At 33.1% G+C, this 17768-nt stretch overlaps 2 protein-coding genes and 1 long non-coding RNA gene across 3 annotated transcripts in view; 2 read left to right on the forward strand and 1 right to left on the reverse strand.

The window, feature by feature from the left end:
- The window catches only part of LOC127881970 (uncharacterized), a 90700-nt gene extending 78839 nt beyond the window's left edge, over positions 1-11861 (reverse strand). Inside the window, exon 1 of the long non-coding RNA XR_008050353.1 lies at positions 11763-11861. This is a non-coding gene — a long non-coding RNA (uncharacterized LOC127881970). The remainder of the gene's footprint in view (positions 1-11762) is intronic.
- Positions 1-16083, forward strand: part of LOC127881963 (uncharacterized) — a 92283-nt gene extending 76200 nt beyond the window's left edge. Inside the window, exon 3 of the mRNA XM_052430246.1 lies at positions 15782-16083. Coding sequence (XP_052286206.1) covers positions 15782-16040 — 259 coding nt within the window. The 3' untranslated portion in view covers positions 16041-16083. The remainder of the gene's footprint in view (positions 1-15781) is intronic.
- LOC127881969 (uncharacterized) lies at positions 14421-15788 on the forward strand. The gene is made up of 2 exons (XM_052430251.1): positions 14421-14634; positions 15460-15788. Exons 1-2 carry the CDS (start codon positions 14445-14447, stop codon positions 15720-15722), a joined length of 453 nt encoding a protein of 150 aa, XP_052286211.1. The 5' UTR covers positions 14421-14444; the 3' UTR covers positions 15723-15788.
- Positions 16084-17768: the final 1685 nt, after the last annotated feature.

Consider the following 17768-nt stretch of genomic DNA (forward strand, 5'->3'; position numbering starts at 1 on the left):
CAAACGTATTTTTAAATACAAAGGAAAAGACAAGCATGCATGCGTCATATTTTAAATGGCTAATCTTAGTCAATGCTGATCTGAAAATTACTTGAACAAGTTGAAATAGAATTTTAATGAATTTTCAATTATCACGATGTTTTGGCATTCCCAACGACGAAAATATATAACGAATATAAACATTCAACATAATCACCATTTTTTCAAAAATGAATACTATATTTATGTGTATACTGTTATATTCTTATTATAAAGAAGCATGCGATTAGGGACCTACATAAAATTATGCAATTGACCTAGTGCTTTATGTAAATACAATTCTCAATTCTAGACAATACATACACAACAAGACTTCACATAAAAAATGGATTGATTTGGTGCAAAACATTGAGACTTCATCCATATTGGTTCAAAGGCATACATACATTTATGTATGCAATGATATATGCAGTACATGTATGCAAAGGCGTGCATAAACTGTTCGTTACTCAACAAATAAGATGTCACAAATCTGTCATTAGCCGTTAATGCATTATAATTTATCATAGTGAAAAATACAAATAGTTGTTTGATGCTCGTTTCTTGTTGAGTACTTTTAAGTTTGTTCTCCAAAACCACATTTGATTGGCAATATTGTGACGTTAATGCGTTTCAAAACTTAATTACAATAATTCATTGAGTTATCAATTTATGTGGTTCGATTTTTCATCAATACATGACTTCAACCACTTAACGTAAAATAACATTTTTAATCATATGCGTACACTGGTTTATTTTGAGTAAATATGCTATCAGTACATAATCAAGCACCAGTTATGTGTGTTACAGTTACAATCTACCTTAAATACGTGCATTTGCATATACGTGGTTGTTGTATTGAGATATTATAAAAGCTGTGAAAAAAAATCTATTGACGTGGAATACGGTTCATAATATTATATTATTGCGAATGTTAATATATTTAAAACAATCGCAGTATAATTCAGTTCTTCATGTTATTTTAAACGCGACAAAGATTTTAAATCTCGCACACTCTCAGAGGCATTGCCTTCATAATATCGCGTCTAGCGCCATAGAGATTGACCTCAATGCCTTAACGATGGATTAGCACTATATAAGTGAGCATGAAGTTGAATTATATCTTTCTTCTGATACTGCATTTGCTCGAGGATGTTGTTTAATCGTTATACCTTATTTTGCCACATTTTCAGTTGACAGGAGAAGCGACAACGCAAATAAGACATTTGCGTGGAGTGTTTAATTATGTTTTTAGCAACATCCAAAAACATGCTAGTATATTAAATCTTGAAAAAAGTCGTGCCGAGAGGTTATGTTAATGAGTATTTAAGAAAGTTATAAATATAAGTGCATTAAAATATATAAGTATCATTTTTTATCATATAAGCAGATGATGCCTCTTTGTATTAAATCGTGTTCATTTTGTTTTGAACGTCAGTATTTTGTTCAAGGGGTTCAAGGGCTTTAAAGTAGATTATTTTGACGGAAGAAACGAGTGCACATTACAACGCGCACGAAAATATCCCTATTTATGTACACTGTTCATAATTGACCGCGCAGGCACCGGGTCAAAGCCCCGTATTCTTAAGCGGCGAATAGACGAAACAATTGAATTGTTAATTTCCTCAATACATATTTTTCTTCCCGATTAATGATATAAAGACACTATCAAATATTTGCGTGTTTTCTTCGTGAAGGCTTTTAATTAACAGAAACAGAATATGCAGATACAATCGCATTGATGATATATCTTCCGTTTCGTTGATATCATGTTTAGTGCCGTCCTAATCGTCTTTAAATCGCATATTATAGAAAGAAGGAACAGTTAAACAAGTTATATAGCTACGCCAAAAATTTGTTTTGAATAAAATTGTCATACCTTAGCTTGCCCTGTTCCATAAATAGTTTCCACGAAATTTATTAAATATTTATTAGTATAAAGTCCATACAAGGCAGTTGCAGATTACACGTTGATTACATTGTTTTTCATATTGCGGGTAATTCATACTAAGGTCATTGAATGAATATTTTAGTTTGAACAAACAACTTTATATATACTATGTGATTTGGTCTAATTATGACATGAACGACACCTCCAAATATATAAAAACAAATATATCCGTGAAAGTTATTTATGCTTTTCGATAAATCGCTTTGTTATGATTTAGTAAAGAAATTTAACAATAAAACGAGACAGTAACTCTATCATAGGTGGAGTGGTGGTCGAGTGGTAACACTCTGGTCTACCATTCAAGAGGTCCCCGGTTCAATTTCTGGCCGAGGCACTGTAAATTTCAGAAATGCTTCAAGTGTTTCCCACCCAACTAGAGATGTACTGGTATGAAACCCAGTTAATTATCGCGTTTATCGGTGCTATACACTGAGCACGTAAAAGAACCAAGAGATCCATTCGCAAAGAGTTAGTATATCGCATCCGATTCTTTGTATCTCAATACTGTTTCTTCTGCGTGCTGTCTCTTCAGAAAAACCAAAGGACCGTATTGGAAATAAGTGCTAGCACTTTCATGGGTTATCCTTAACTGCAAGGTCAAAAGAAAAACATACATCTATGAATGATCATTTGAACTGAGTAACCTAACAGTCTACACATGGTCGCTTGGCATGGATTCCACCTACAATGTTATTACAAGTTGCATTTAGTTTAACATATCCCGAACATCTTAACAAACGTTAACATTTTAATGGAGTCAATGGAGAACCACTGGAATGAAACGATCTGCTAGTATGTGTTTGTCCATATAAAAGGACAGTTTATACAGTTTCAATAGTTAGAATTATGTTTCTGAATTTCGACCATAAAAACGTTCTCTATTAACTGTCCCATTATTAATTAAAGGGCAAATACAACTCATTCAAGCGGGACTACGTAAAAATATGCACATTTTTTATATATAGATATACTGTATAACTCTTCATAAAATTTAAACCTTTTTTGCTGAGGTCTCGAGAAGAAACAAACACTATATTAGACACTTTCATATATTAAACGAACCTAACGCCTTAGAAAACTATTGGAGTGCAGCAAATTGACGAAGTTCACTCTATTTGCATACTTTTTATCTAATTGATACGTTTAACGAAAGCTTTAAAAAAACGACTAATTATTGATAAAATGGCAATATCTCTCTTAAAGGTGAAACTACGCATGAATATACTTATTTTAATCCTTTAGTAATGCTTAATCTAAGGTATCATTAAAGGAGGAACATTTTAAACTAAGATTTTGCATGGTTATTATGAATGTTGCGAACGTAAGAACGCACATACGGACCGGAGGACAAATGAAGACATATATCGATTTAATTTGTTCTTTAAATAATTATTATACAAGTTAGTGCATTCAATGTGCGAACAATATTATTTGCGTGGAATTGAATAATAGTTTGAAATTTAAGTATTGAATTTTTTCCCAGAATATTGGTTTCAAAATATGTTGTTTTTTTTTAATTACATATTTTTCTTGTTCTTGTACTACATATTTCTTAACGACATAGGAACACGAACAATTTACTTAACTCACGGTCGATTCGTGTGTATGCATTTTGATGAACCAGAGAACAATTTTAAACTACACACTAATGGCTTTTTCATGTGTTTTGAAAAAACAACCAATAGGCTTTCTACTGGTGCAAACGTTCCACCAATCGGTGCAGAGCCACGTGTTTTCTCTTTGAAATCCCCATTGGGTTTAATGCTCTCTCTCAAACGATACCGCTGAATATGTAAGCCTTTTTGACGAAGGAGTTGCATGATCATGATCTCATCACAAAATAGCAATTCCTTTTTGACTTTTGTAACGTATTCATTACGGTTGTGATCAGTAAGAGAAGAAAATGACTGCTTGCTTAAACCATATCGCATCATTTGTCGGTTATTGGTTCGTTCGGACACCGCTGTCACGCGTGCAATATCAATTATCTTAAAACCATTTTCAACAAGATTCTCCTGGACAGTCTGTGGTATGTTTAACTGTGGTGCTCCGCGTAGAGACGCGTCTGAACTCGGTTTAAAGCCTCCATGCTTGTTACATTCAATCCTTAACGCATCATGTTAGTTATATTAGAAATACCGAGCATTTCCATTTCGAGCGCTGATAATTTGCTAGCAATGTCTGGGGTAATTTTCTCACGTACGAAAGCATTTTGTCATACACAAAAACTAAAAATGTTGCAGGTATATATGGCGTATTTTGTAAAAATCGAAGAAACTATGTGTAGTGAAAACATTAAATATTGGCACTGTTAATTTATAGTCGCAATTGAGAAAATAGTTTGAACATCTTAAGTGGAACGGAGCGATCAATTGAGACCTTTTAGTGCAATTAATTGTAATTATAACTTAAACTACACACAACCGCAACAAACACCAATTACTGTTTATTTTCTAAACAATTAAAATGAAACAATCACACACAATAAACATGCCTGTACCTTTAATTGCTCTAACACCAAGTGTACCGGTAATAATCGATCATAGTCAAACACCATGATTGACCCCCATCAACGCCCCGTATAAGCGCTTTATTCACACACAGCTGATTAGAGCGTGCGTGCTTTGATTTATCGTTTGCCACATGTAGAAAACATTTGATTCATAGCTTACAAGCGCTTGTGAAATTTTCAAGCGTCGCGGCGACATAATCGGAAAAAACAAGCGCAACGACAAAATTAATTTTGAAGCCCAGGCACCACGGGGCCGCTGTGTTAAAACCGTCTAGGTATATTTTCTACAAATAAAACATTAACCTCATTCCAACATTTTGTCAGATTATAAGTGGTAATCTCGATCCCGGAGAAGGCGTAATTTTAATGCTTAGGGCTGTGGGATTGTTTTTTCAATCTATTGGCGTAACAAAACTTATTGATGTATTGTTTTCGATGCATAAAGCGATTATTATAGATTATTTACACCAATCACAATATTCTTTCGATAATAGTTTAATAACCATATTTCATCGAGATTCCGCTGCTGTGTATGGTAACTGCATCTCTTTTAATCCATTTGTCAATCAAGTGCATCGGGATGTAGTATGAAGTTGTCTTCGTTATGCCGTTGTTAAACGTGAGAAATCTGCAAGCCCCGATTAAGATCCATCTTGTTTTTTATTTTATTTTTGTTTCTTGTTCCTTGTTTGATACGGCAGTAAAAAGCGACAGATGTTATTTTCCTTGTTCATATTATGTCCTTTTATCGCATTTATCAACTGTTAACTAAGGAATGCAGAAAAAATTAAACGACTATCAAATGTAAGCTTTTTTAACATATTTTGTTATAAAAATACATACCAAAGTAGTTTTTTATTATTCAATCTTCTTATTAAAATGAGGTAATGCGGTTACATAAAATTACACAATTGACAAAGTGTCTTGGATAGGTACAATTTTGGAAAATGATTGGAACGATACGGTGCAAAGCCTTGATACTGCTTGCTAGGTTTCAACGCAAAGGCATACATAAACTGTTCGTCCACAGTATATATATAGGATCTGGCACGAGTTGTCATATCATACCATATTTAATTAAACAAGTTCAGGAATGTTGTTAGAAAGCGAGCCTTTGGGGAGCTTACTAGCGAATTTCCTGGACGAGTTTAATAAAATATGGTATGAAATGACAACGAGTGTCAGATCTTTTTTATCACATGCGCAAATTAAATAAATATTTAAGCAAACATAATGATAAATCCCGAATGTTGTTTACATTTCGTGACGTCATTTGACGATGCAACGTCATTTCAGCAAAAATAACAAAATGCGATTGGTCAATCGAACGAAAACTAAGCCAATGAAAACGCTTAAAAAGTATATTACACATGTGTCAGATACAAATATTCGTAATGGTTATATTACATGGGAAACAGTGTATGGCATTTGATAAAATTCGACGTTAATGTATATATGAGTAGTTACCAAAATATAAAGTACAAATGTGTTGTTTGGTGAGTACAGATATCATCAGCAGCACTTTTTGGTCTGCAATGTTAGCTATCATTAATGCGTACGATTTTAAATTGCATATGATTTGTACCACTATACGTATGGATAAGAGGTTATAGACCAACCAAAGTGTATTGATATGAATCATAATAATATTTTTAGTCATATGAGTAGACTTGCTTGCGTTTAGTTAATATATATAGGATCTTGTATGAGTGGTCGTTTTGTATTTAATTTTTTGAAAAAGTCATCTAAATAAAGATAAAAACGAGGCTTGCCGAGTTTTTATCTTTATTTATAGATTACGAGTTACATAAATTCAATACAAAATGACCACGAATTTAAGATTCTATTTATAAGATGACCAACAAATTTTATTTTTATTTTATGCTCTTTTCACCGTTTATTCACATTGTAAAAGAGTTTAACTGAAGAAATTCGCTGGAATAATGACGTCATTTCGTTAAAAAATGACGTCATTTCACAGTTATATAACTAGTGTAATAACACCCGTGTAATAAACAAAATTGAACATTACGTTATTTCACTCCTGGAGCGAAGGTCATGTTATAAGGTATCTTTGTACATAATAAATCACGCGTTAGGTGTTGTACAGTTACAATCGACCTAAAATAAGTGAATTTGCTTTTACGTTGTTTTTGAGTAAAGCTTTAACAAAAACTGTAAAAAAACTCGATTGAAGTTAATGGCAAACGACTTTTATAAATTATTTTATTACACTGTTTTATAATACGTGTTTTTATCTTATTAGGGATCGAATATTGTAGTGAACTACTAACAAAAAGCTCGTACAATTACACAGAAAAGTCGCGTATATGATGCTTGTACGATCATCAAGTTGTATCGTTTTTATTCAAATAAGAATTTTGCTCAAGGACCTTTATCATTTGTCACCTGGCATTGTGGGCACGTGATTTTATATCATGTTCTGTTAACCCATTTATGCCCAGCGTCTATAAAAAGGCCTTGGCAAACTGCGTGGACCCAGATGAGACGCCGCATAATGCGGCGTCTCATCAGGGTCTGCGCTGTATGCTTAAAGGAATTTCTGTAAGAAATATTCTAAATATAGAAATAAATATACTAGACATCCCTAATTTTGGAAATAAATTGATCCAATTTAGAAATATTGGAGATTCCACTAGGCTTAAATGGGTTAAAGCTGAAATTACAGAGCAAATCCGGCACATGCTTGGAATGTCTAATTATGTTTTAAGCAGCATCAAATTAACACACAAGTGAACATAATCTTTTTTTAAGCCGTGTCGACAGGTTGTTACACTGAACAGTTAAGGAAGTAATGGTATCAGTGCGTTGAAAAAAATATATATATCACTTTTAATCATATTGCAAATGAGGTGATGCCGCCTTTTGCAAATCGTGGGAATATTGATTTTGTACGATTGTTTTGAAGTAGATCAATTTTGACTGCGGCAACAAGAGCTCTTTGAGTACGCACGGATATAATCCGACTCATATAAACTGATTATCAGACTGCAACCGGAACGGCGCCAGGTAAAGCCCTGCATTATTGAAATGTGTAGATACGAAATGTTTCTTAGTTTGTGTCATCAAATATGATTTTCCTTCCCGAAAAATAATATAAGGAAACTATCAAAGAAATTTAATTTACTTAAGATTTTTTAGTCTGTGAAAGGCAATTGTAGCTGTCAATTGTTTTGTTTATATTCGGCGGATACGTATTTGGGGAATAGGCTTTCTGTTAAATTCGAATGGCTATACTATTAAAAAGCACCCGCAGTATACATTATGCACGTAGGTTTAGTTCCAGGGTGAACGACACGTCCGTCCAAATAGACAGAACATCCGTGCAAGTGAAGGATGCTCTTCGATTATGCGTTTTTTTTTCAATGTATTAAATTGAAAGCAAGTACACAACGAAATGAGGCAACAACTCCACGAACAATCAATAGAACAACTGAAAATATGCGCATTATCCCTTGGAATTGAGGCTTCTTAAATGTAATTTTAATTTGCTTTTGAGTATCAAAGATCCTGTACAGCTATACACAAGTCACATTTAAATGAAGTCAATAACTACCTGAAAGGCTATTGAAATGGAACGACCTAAAAATACCTAAAAGTATATACTTGCCCATAATAAAAGAAAATTGTAATAAGTTTCATTCAATTTGAGTTATTTAGGCACTGATTTTGAACAGAAAAAAGCACTGCACATGTTCAATCTATTGACATACACCTTATCTACTAAACAAGTTTAAACACATTCGGATAATACATTCAAGAGATATAGAGCAGAAACAAACAATAAATACAAAACATGCTATTTATCGAAGGACAAGTACTATCTGAACACTCATTGAAGACAATCAACTAAACAATATGCGATTGCCCGCAATTTTTGGGATGCTGAATACAGTAGATTTAGGTGATACATATTCGAGACCTTGCATGGAATCAAATAATGTATACAGGATGATAAGTTCATAAAAGAATAAATAGAGTAGAACCACCTTATAATACCCGCATGTACACCATAACCAGAACTAAAATTGAAAGTAGGCCCTCAAAGCGATTGACACCGAACGACGTGACAACATGCGTTATTTTATCTTTGAAGGATGTATCATATTAATTGTACTTAAATTCGGATCATTAGTATCCGATATCTCAAGCATTATTTAAAGAGCAACACAACCACGAACAAATCGTTGGAGCGAAATTAACTACGAATATGGATGTGGTCATCTTTTAAGGATACTTCATATAAAGTTTCATCAAAGGCGTATACTTAATTCATGGATCTTGCGTGGAAACAAAATGCTCAATTAAAAATGACTTTTTTCAATCGAAGGGCAATAATTCACTCAAATTTTATATTTAAAAATGAACTTCTTTCCAAGATCTAGTGAGGCTTTATATATATATATATATATATATATATATATATATATATATATATATATATATATATATATATATATATATATATATATATATATATATATATCCATTCGGGTCATTATTGACTAAGCTTTCGTGCGGACATGACGTGTGTGACGAATGTAAGGATGTAGAGATGGAAAGAAAGACCGACGGACGAACATCGTGTAGAACGGCAATGATTATCGTGAAATATCACTTCTTAACGTATTTAAATCAAAATGAGTTTTCAGGCGTATTGTTTTGCATTCTTTGGAAAATATAGTATTAAATCTCTAACAACATAATTTAAATGTACACACTTTGTGGTGTTTGCGTGTAATTTTCAGGAAAGGACTTTCGTTGTTTTTTTATTACCTTGGTGACAGGGTTTTATAACTTTCCCGGGCCCTGCGTGTGTCCGAATTTCATGTAAAATGTCATTATCTAATATATTTGTGCATTAAAAATATTGTAAATCATAGAACAAAATAAAGTGTCATCTAATATTATTCAGTTACTGTGAACTAATATTGAATCCCTAAATGACTACACTATTATATTGAGATAAATAATCTTAGAAATGTTCTCATGAAACACAAATTAAAATTGTTCTGGTAACGATTCTTATTCATGTGAGAGCATTCAAGATGGAGAAAAATAATATTGATATTGTGAGATATTATTGTTTCATAATTATTTTAATTGAATATCGGTTTCAAAAAAAAATGTTTTAAAAATAACACATTTTGATAAAAAATAAAACATCTCCTATTATCGTTGCCTGCGGTCTTGGACATATGCCGCCAACCAAGTTTCTCGAGGCGTCTCGCATCTGGAAAGGTCTTGCCCATCTGCTTGGCATCTGCATCAAGGTCTCAGAGCTACTATGTTTTAGGCCGCCTTGTCTACCTGTTCAATTGAGGGTTACAGATGAGAGATTGCCTTGTCATATTGATTGCTGTCGTCTGTAAATGATTTAAGAATTCTTCTTCAACCGGTTGCTGCTTTGTTATTTTCCAAGAACCTTGTTTAGCCAGAAAATCTTAAGGGTCTTTTTGAGGCTGGTTTTGATGAAGACCTTGATTTTCTTTATATAGGTGACACTGGTTCCACATGTCTCTGCTCCGTAGAGAAGAACAGGCTTCACGACGGTATTCAATAGCCGTATCTTGGTGTTACTCTGGATTCCGGGATAATATACAACTGATGGAAAGGTGCCCGTACTTAACCGGTGTGGGTTTTGAATTCTGTTGTTAGTGCAAAATCTACATACACTAGAAAAGTGAAGAATGGACAATTGACGTAAGATCTCATTTAATATTTGTTTACTGATTTTGGTTAATTTATAGACACATGGGCAAAATTAGAACAAATCAAACAATCAAATGTATTTAAATTGCAAATCACCATTTTCAACGACTCGCAATTCGAAACCACGCACGCATTGTGCCAATACAACCAATAGGCTTTCTACTCGTCTAAATTTTCCACCAATCTGGGCAAAGCCACGTTTCACCCGCATGCACCCGCATAAAAAAGTCGAAAACCTGACGACAACTTAGCAGTCAGATACGTGTTACAAGTCTACACAAGCCTTAAGATGATTCGAGGACTTCTTGTTGTGGGGTACCTACTGGGCGGCGAAGTGTTCTGTGCAGAACCAGCGTGTATAAACTATACACCGAATCGGTTTGAATACGAGAATAGTGTTCTTGCGAAACTGATTTATCTGGATAATTTCAAAGCCAACGCTTCTGCAAGGATTTCTGCTTTGGAAAGACAATTCCAAGGTAATGTTTTATTAAAAAAAACGCATATTAATTGTTCTGTGTCGCTTATTCTAAATAGCTTATGTTCGAATTTTTTAGTTTGAATGCAGTTAAATGTTGTTGCTCATTATTTACTGAATATTCCGAATTTCATTATGAATATTTACATCTTTAGATTGTTTTGAAACATAAATACTCGTATTATTTCACAATTAAACAGCCCAAAAAGGACACAAAAAGCACCTGAAATATCTATATCATAATGAAACCGACGCTCATGTTATAAAAACGCATTTTGAATAAGCAATATTAAACGAGATACTTACCTGGTTGAGACCTAGAGAAATGAAGGCTTTAAGCATAAACACTTAACATACATTTGCAAAGTCTTACTACTAAAACATTTTAAATTGGACGAATGAAATAATCCGTACCTTTTTTAAATAATTCATTATCTTCGCAAATAATACAGCAATCGCAGTTAATTTATTCATACGAAACATAAATGAGTGAATAAAAATATAACATGTTTATTTATGTATGACAGTCTGAATACTTTTGAAGGTCACATTGTCATTTTCATTGTCATTTGGTATTATATAAGTTCGAATACATTGCATTTATAACCATTCAATCGTGTTATTATTGTAGTTTTTAATAAATGTTATGGGATTGCAATACATGATATATAACACTCTATTGTACAGGTGCATCCACGCCCTCTCCGCTGACACAACGTACTGCGTCAACGTACGTTCATTGGGGCATGAAAACGTGTCCTAACGTGACAGCTACGACGATGATATACAGCGGACAAGCAGCCGGTGGACATTTCGAACACACAGGCTCTGGTGAATACATTTGCTTGCCAAACGACCCTGAGTATGACAAATACAATCAAATCAATGATGATTATAGATCACTGATGTATGGGGCTGAGTATGAAACAGAGCAAAATCCTCCAGCTTTAGGCGATCTCTACCAGAATGACGTACCGTGTTCTGTTTGTCTTGCTCGCGGAAAGACAACCTTGATGATACCTGGCCGCTCATCGTGCTACAACGGATGGACCAAGAAGTACCAGGGATACCTGATGGGGGAGAACCATGGGTCTCACGGCAAAGGATATGTATGCATGGACAAGAACGCCGAGGCACTGCATTCCAGCTATACCAACCTGAATGGCGCTCTGTTCTATTTAGTCGAAGGTCGGTGTGGTACATTGAGATGTCCGCCGTATATGTAGGGAGCAGAATTAGCCTGTGTCGTTTGTTCAAACACAACATAACTGTTAGTATGATAAATCTAATGCAACCATATAATTATTAATCTTTATTTTCGAACTTGCTTTGAATATACATTTTTTTTCTAATTTTACCTAATCCGAAAATAATACTGTTGTTGACATCTTTTAAGTTCACATGCAGCCTAAATTCCGTACGTATAGTTTGGCATCAATTTAAATAACCAGTTAGACAGAGAAAATATCAATAACAGAAATTGCTTTGTATTTGTTCGCTTTATTTTTGTTTTCAATTTCAAATTATATCGTCTTTTTTCTTTAAATGAATGAATTGATTGTGCAATAAATAATAACTTCGAGTTCAAATAGTTATGTATGTTAATATTAAAGTAATGCTTCCTTTGCTGACATTAACTTTGCAATACTTATACAATTATTATATCAATTTCCAATATAATACACGTATGCTTCATTTACAATTGAGTGATCGTGTTAGTTAAAATATCTTAAAAGATCAACTGCATTAATGGGGATTCAAAAATATATTGTTTACACAGCTCCTCATAAAAACAGACATATTTTGTTGTAAGAAAGCGTGATTCTGGAATGTATAACGGCTATTAATGTTGCTGTTTCATGTATTTTTATGCATTTGGCATCAACATGTTGCAGTGATTTGTAGGATACCTCTGCAAAATAACTTAACACTAAACTGATCATAGTACTTTTATTAATGTTAATAAATATATTCATCGTTTTTGTTTGTGTTTTTATTTCCAGTAGAATATGAAAATGAACTGGCGGTAGAACTGTTCATTTTCAAATGTACAGCTGATGTCCACAGTTCTGTTATCGTAAATTAAAAAAAATATGATATATTGACATTCCCCTTTTCTTTCTGATACACTCGCGTTTTATTTTTAAATTGTTCGAACAGCGTACAAGTACAAGAGTATTAGAGTAAACAGTATTAAATAGTATTGAAGAAACGGCTTTTTTCAATTGGTTATGTATGGTTACAATAACTGCATTTAAATGGTTACACGATAGATAATCAATAATTAGTGTAGCTTCATGCAATCTCTTACGTATAAATAATATAAACGGACAATGAACCAGATATAACCATCCTACATGTACCTGATCATTCGTGTACAAATTTATCTCGGAGAACGGGACATATTTGTTTTCAATTCTAAAAGCTGTGGAGTCGTTGGTTTAATCCGTTGAAAAAACAATCCTAATCGTTTTTTTAGTGAATACTGCGATTATGTACGAACATTTGTTGCCATACGTTATACAAGGGAAACGAATTTTACTTCTATAAAATTAAACCTTTTATTAACGGGAAATACAAACAAAAGACGATCATACATACATAATATTTTTACAAAAGCTGAAATCTTCACGGAGTAAAGGGCATCTTCCCTACAAAGTGCATGTACCTCGATACTATAATTCAATAAATCGTATGAAAAAATATTATTACCGTTCTTGTTGTTACATTATGCATCAAGACTAACTGTCCAGCGCTGTTTGAAACCTTTGTTTACATACATTTCAACTAACTGACATTTTAAGCAAACGAGTGATTTCATTGGTCCAATGCGGAGTTGTGTCTTTCCAACTGGAGATTTCATTCATAAAGACTGCATGATCATTGTCAACTGGGTCATGCGAGTTGTGTATCGTGTTATTTCTTAAAAGTTGACCCAGCATTTGTAAAAATATTGCAAGACATATACATTTCCAGAAAGGAAATTCATTTATGCGTTGAATAAGACCGAGATCGTGAAAATCGCTGCACCATTGATGAAGATATGGCTGTTCAAAGCGATACACCCCGTTTTGGGGTTATCTTGAGTTGCATACCTTGTTATATATATATATATATATATATATATATATATATATATATATATATATATATATATATATATATATATATATGATAGTGATTTATTTTTTCATAAAAGATAATTTTTCGTTATAATATGATTATTTATCATTCAAAATGATGTTTTCACTAATTAATATCATAGCAACACGCTAACCACCTGTGGTTGAGGGTCATTTTTCTTCTTTCTTTAATTTCATTCTTGTTTTTACTGGAGCATTTTTATATCCAATGTTTACATTTGCCAATGTAAAGCATTTAAAGTCAAACTTTTATACATGTCAAAATCTGTGATAAAGCCCCGTAAATATTTGTATATTGATTTTGGTTAATCGTCAATTTATAAATGCACATCAACGGCAGTAGAAAGTTCAATTTTATAGACACATGAGCGAAATAAGAACAAATCAAACAATCAATGTATTTAAATTGCAAATCACAATTTTCAACGACACGCAATTCGAAACAACGCACGTATTGACCAATACAACCAATAGGTTTTCTACTCGTCTAAATTTTCCACCAATCTGTACAAAGCCACGTTTCATCTGCATGCACCCGCATATAAAAATTGAAAACCTAACGACAACTTAGCAGTCAACTACGAGTTATCAGTCTACATAAGTCTTAAGATGATTAGAGGACTTCTTATTGTGGGGTACCTGCTGGGCGGCGAAGTGTTCTGTGCAGAACCAGCGTGTATAAACTATACACCAAACCGGTTTGAATACGAGAAAGGTGTTCTCGAGAAACTGATTTATCTGGATAATTTCAAAACCGATGCAACTGCAAGGATTTCTTCTTTGGAAAGGCAATCCCAAGGTATTTTTTTATTTGTTTTAAATGCACTAATACTTTTTTGGTCTGCGTCGCTAATTCTAGGTAGCTTAAGGTTGCACGCGTAGGTTTAAATTAACATAAATATCGTTGTCGGACGAATGATTATTTATACTTAATTTATAATTTGTATAGTACCCCATATGTTATGGGATATTCACAAATTCATTACTAGTATTGACGGCTTTTGAACTGTTTTTAGACATTAATACTCATATAATTGCACAGCCAAACAACAAACAAATAAATCTGAAGCTAAAAATAACTAATGGAGCATATTATTTTATCACTATAAACTTGACGTTCAAACCACATTTGGAAAAAAACAATAATAAAAGACTTACCTGATGAAGACCAACACAAATTAAGGTTGTAAGCATACACGCTGATATTAACATGAACAATCTACAAACATATGTAAAGTCCTACTGTTACAACATTTTACATTGGATGAATTACACAATCCGAACCTATATTTTAAATGATCTATTATTTTTTGACATTATAAAATATTTTCATAACCGATTCCTGGTAGCAATCAAAGTAAGTTTATTCATACGAAACGTAATTGCGTGAATAGAAAATATATAACTGTTTTAAACACACATGTTGTTTATTTTGTCAAACAGTACATCTTTTTAATTATGAAATTCCGAATTCTGTTATGGTCCCATTGTCTTTTTCACTATCTGCTGTTATTTTGCATCAGTACTAATGTCTTGCATTTATTAACGCACACTTATGTTTTTAATGCAGTATGTTAACATTAAATGGAAAAGCAATAATCATATATACTATTATTTTGTTTAGGTGCATCAACGCCTTCTCCGCTGACACCACGTAGTTCGTCAACGTACGTTCACTGGGGCATGAAGACTTGCCCGAATGTGACAACTACGATAATGGTATATAGCGGACAAGCAGCCGGTGGAAATCATCGACACACAGGCTCTGGTGAATACATCTGCTTGCCAAACGACCCTGAGTATGAAAATTACAATAACATCAATGATGATCCTAGATCACTGATGTATGGGGCTGAGTACGAAACTCACACAAATCCTCCAGCTTAAGGCAATCTCTACGAGAATGACGTACCGTGTTCTGTTTGCCTTGCTCGCGGAAAGACAACCTTGATGATACCTGGCCGTACATCGTGCTACAACGGATGGACCAAGGAGTACCACGGATACCTGATGGGAGAGTACCATGGGTTTCAAGGCAAAGGATATGTCTGCATGGACAAAAACGCTGAGGCGCTGCCTGCCAGCAATGCCAATACGGATGGCGCTCTGTTCTACTTTGTCGAAGGTCGGTGTGGTACATTGAAATGTCCTCCGTATATCGAGGGAGCAGAACTAGCCTGTGTCGTTTGTTCAAACTCAACATAACTGTTAGAATGTGGAACGCAATTCAACTATATATATATTGATTTTTATATTTTAACTTGCTTTGAATATACATTTTTTTCTTTTTTTTCCTAATCCAAAAATACTGTTGTTGACATCTAATATGTACATATGCAGCCTAAATTCCGTACGTATAGTTTCGCATTAATTTAAATAAACAGTTAGACAGAAAAAATAGCAATAACCGAAATTGCTTCTCTTATATTGTATTTGTTCGTTTTTGTTTTGTTTTCAATTTAAATTTATATCGTCTTTTTTCTTTAAATGTATGCATTTATTGTTCAATATATAATAACTTCGAGTTCAAATAGAAATACCTGTTAATATTTAAGTAATGCTTGCTTTGCTGACTTTATCTTTGCACTACATATACAATTCTTATATCAAATACAAATATAATACACATATGTTTTATTACCAAGTTTTCGTGTTATTTAATATAATTTACATCAACATTAACTGCGGTAATGGGGATTTAAAAATGTATCGTTTGCAAAGCTCCTCATAAAAAACATGCATATTTTGTTGTAAGCAAGCGTGATACTGGAAGGTATCACGGCTATCAATATTGCTGTTTTCATGTTTAGTTTTCTGCTTTTGGGTTCAATATGCTGCATTGATTTCTAGGATACCCCTGCAAAATAGCTTGACAGTAAATTGATCACTGTACTTTAATGGATGTTGATCAATACTGTAATCATTTTTGTTTGTGTTTTAATTTCCCTTAGAATATGAAAATGAACTGGTAGTAGAACTGTGTCTTTTCCAATTTATAGCTGATGTCCACAATTCTGTTATCGTAAATTTTAACAAAATGATAATTGACATTCCCCTTTTTTATATGATATACTCGCGTTTTATTTTTAAATTGCTCGAATAGTTTTAAATAGTACTTAAGCAACTGCCTTTTCCAATTGGTAATGTATCATTAAATTAACTGCCTTTAAATGGTTACACGATATATAATCAATAATTATTGTAGTTTTCGACGCAATCACTTACGTATAAATTATGTAAACGGACAATGAACCAGATATAATAATCCTGCCTGATCATTCGTTGACAAATTTATCTTGAAGAAAGGGACATATTTGTTTTGAATTCTAAAAGCTGTGGAGTAGTTTATTCAATCCGTTGGAATAACAATTCTTATTGGTTGTTTAAATGAATACTGCGATTATGTAAAAACATTTGATGCCATAAGTTAAACAAGGGAAATGAACTTTTCTTCAATAAAAATAAAACTTTTATCAACAGGAACAAGATAAAATTCATACACAAACGTATTATTTAATACTAAGAAAAAGACGATCATACATACATAATATTTTAAATGGCTTATCTTAGTCAATGCTGAAATGATAATTACTTGAACTAGTTGTAATAGAATTTTAACGAATTTTCAATTATCACGATGTTTTGGCGTTCCCAACGAGGAAAATATATAACGAATATAAACATTCAACATAATCACCATTCTTTCAAAAATGAATACTATATTTATGTGTATACTGTTATATTCTTATTATAAAGAAGCATGCAATTAGGGGCCTACATAAAATTATGCAATTGACCTAGTGCTTTATGTAAATACAATTCTCAATTCTAGACAATACATACACAAGAAGACTTCACATAAAAAATGGATTGATTTGGTGCAAAACATTGAGACTACATCCTGATTGGTTCAAAGGCATACAAAAATTTATG

The sequence above is a fragment of the Dreissena polymorpha genome, chromosome 5, assembly GCF_020536995.1.
Source record: "Dreissena polymorpha isolate Duluth1 chromosome 5, UMN_Dpol_1.0, whole genome shotgun sequence".
Lineage (NCBI taxonomy): Eukaryota > Metazoa > Mollusca > Bivalvia > Myida > Dreissenidae > Dreissena > Dreissena polymorpha.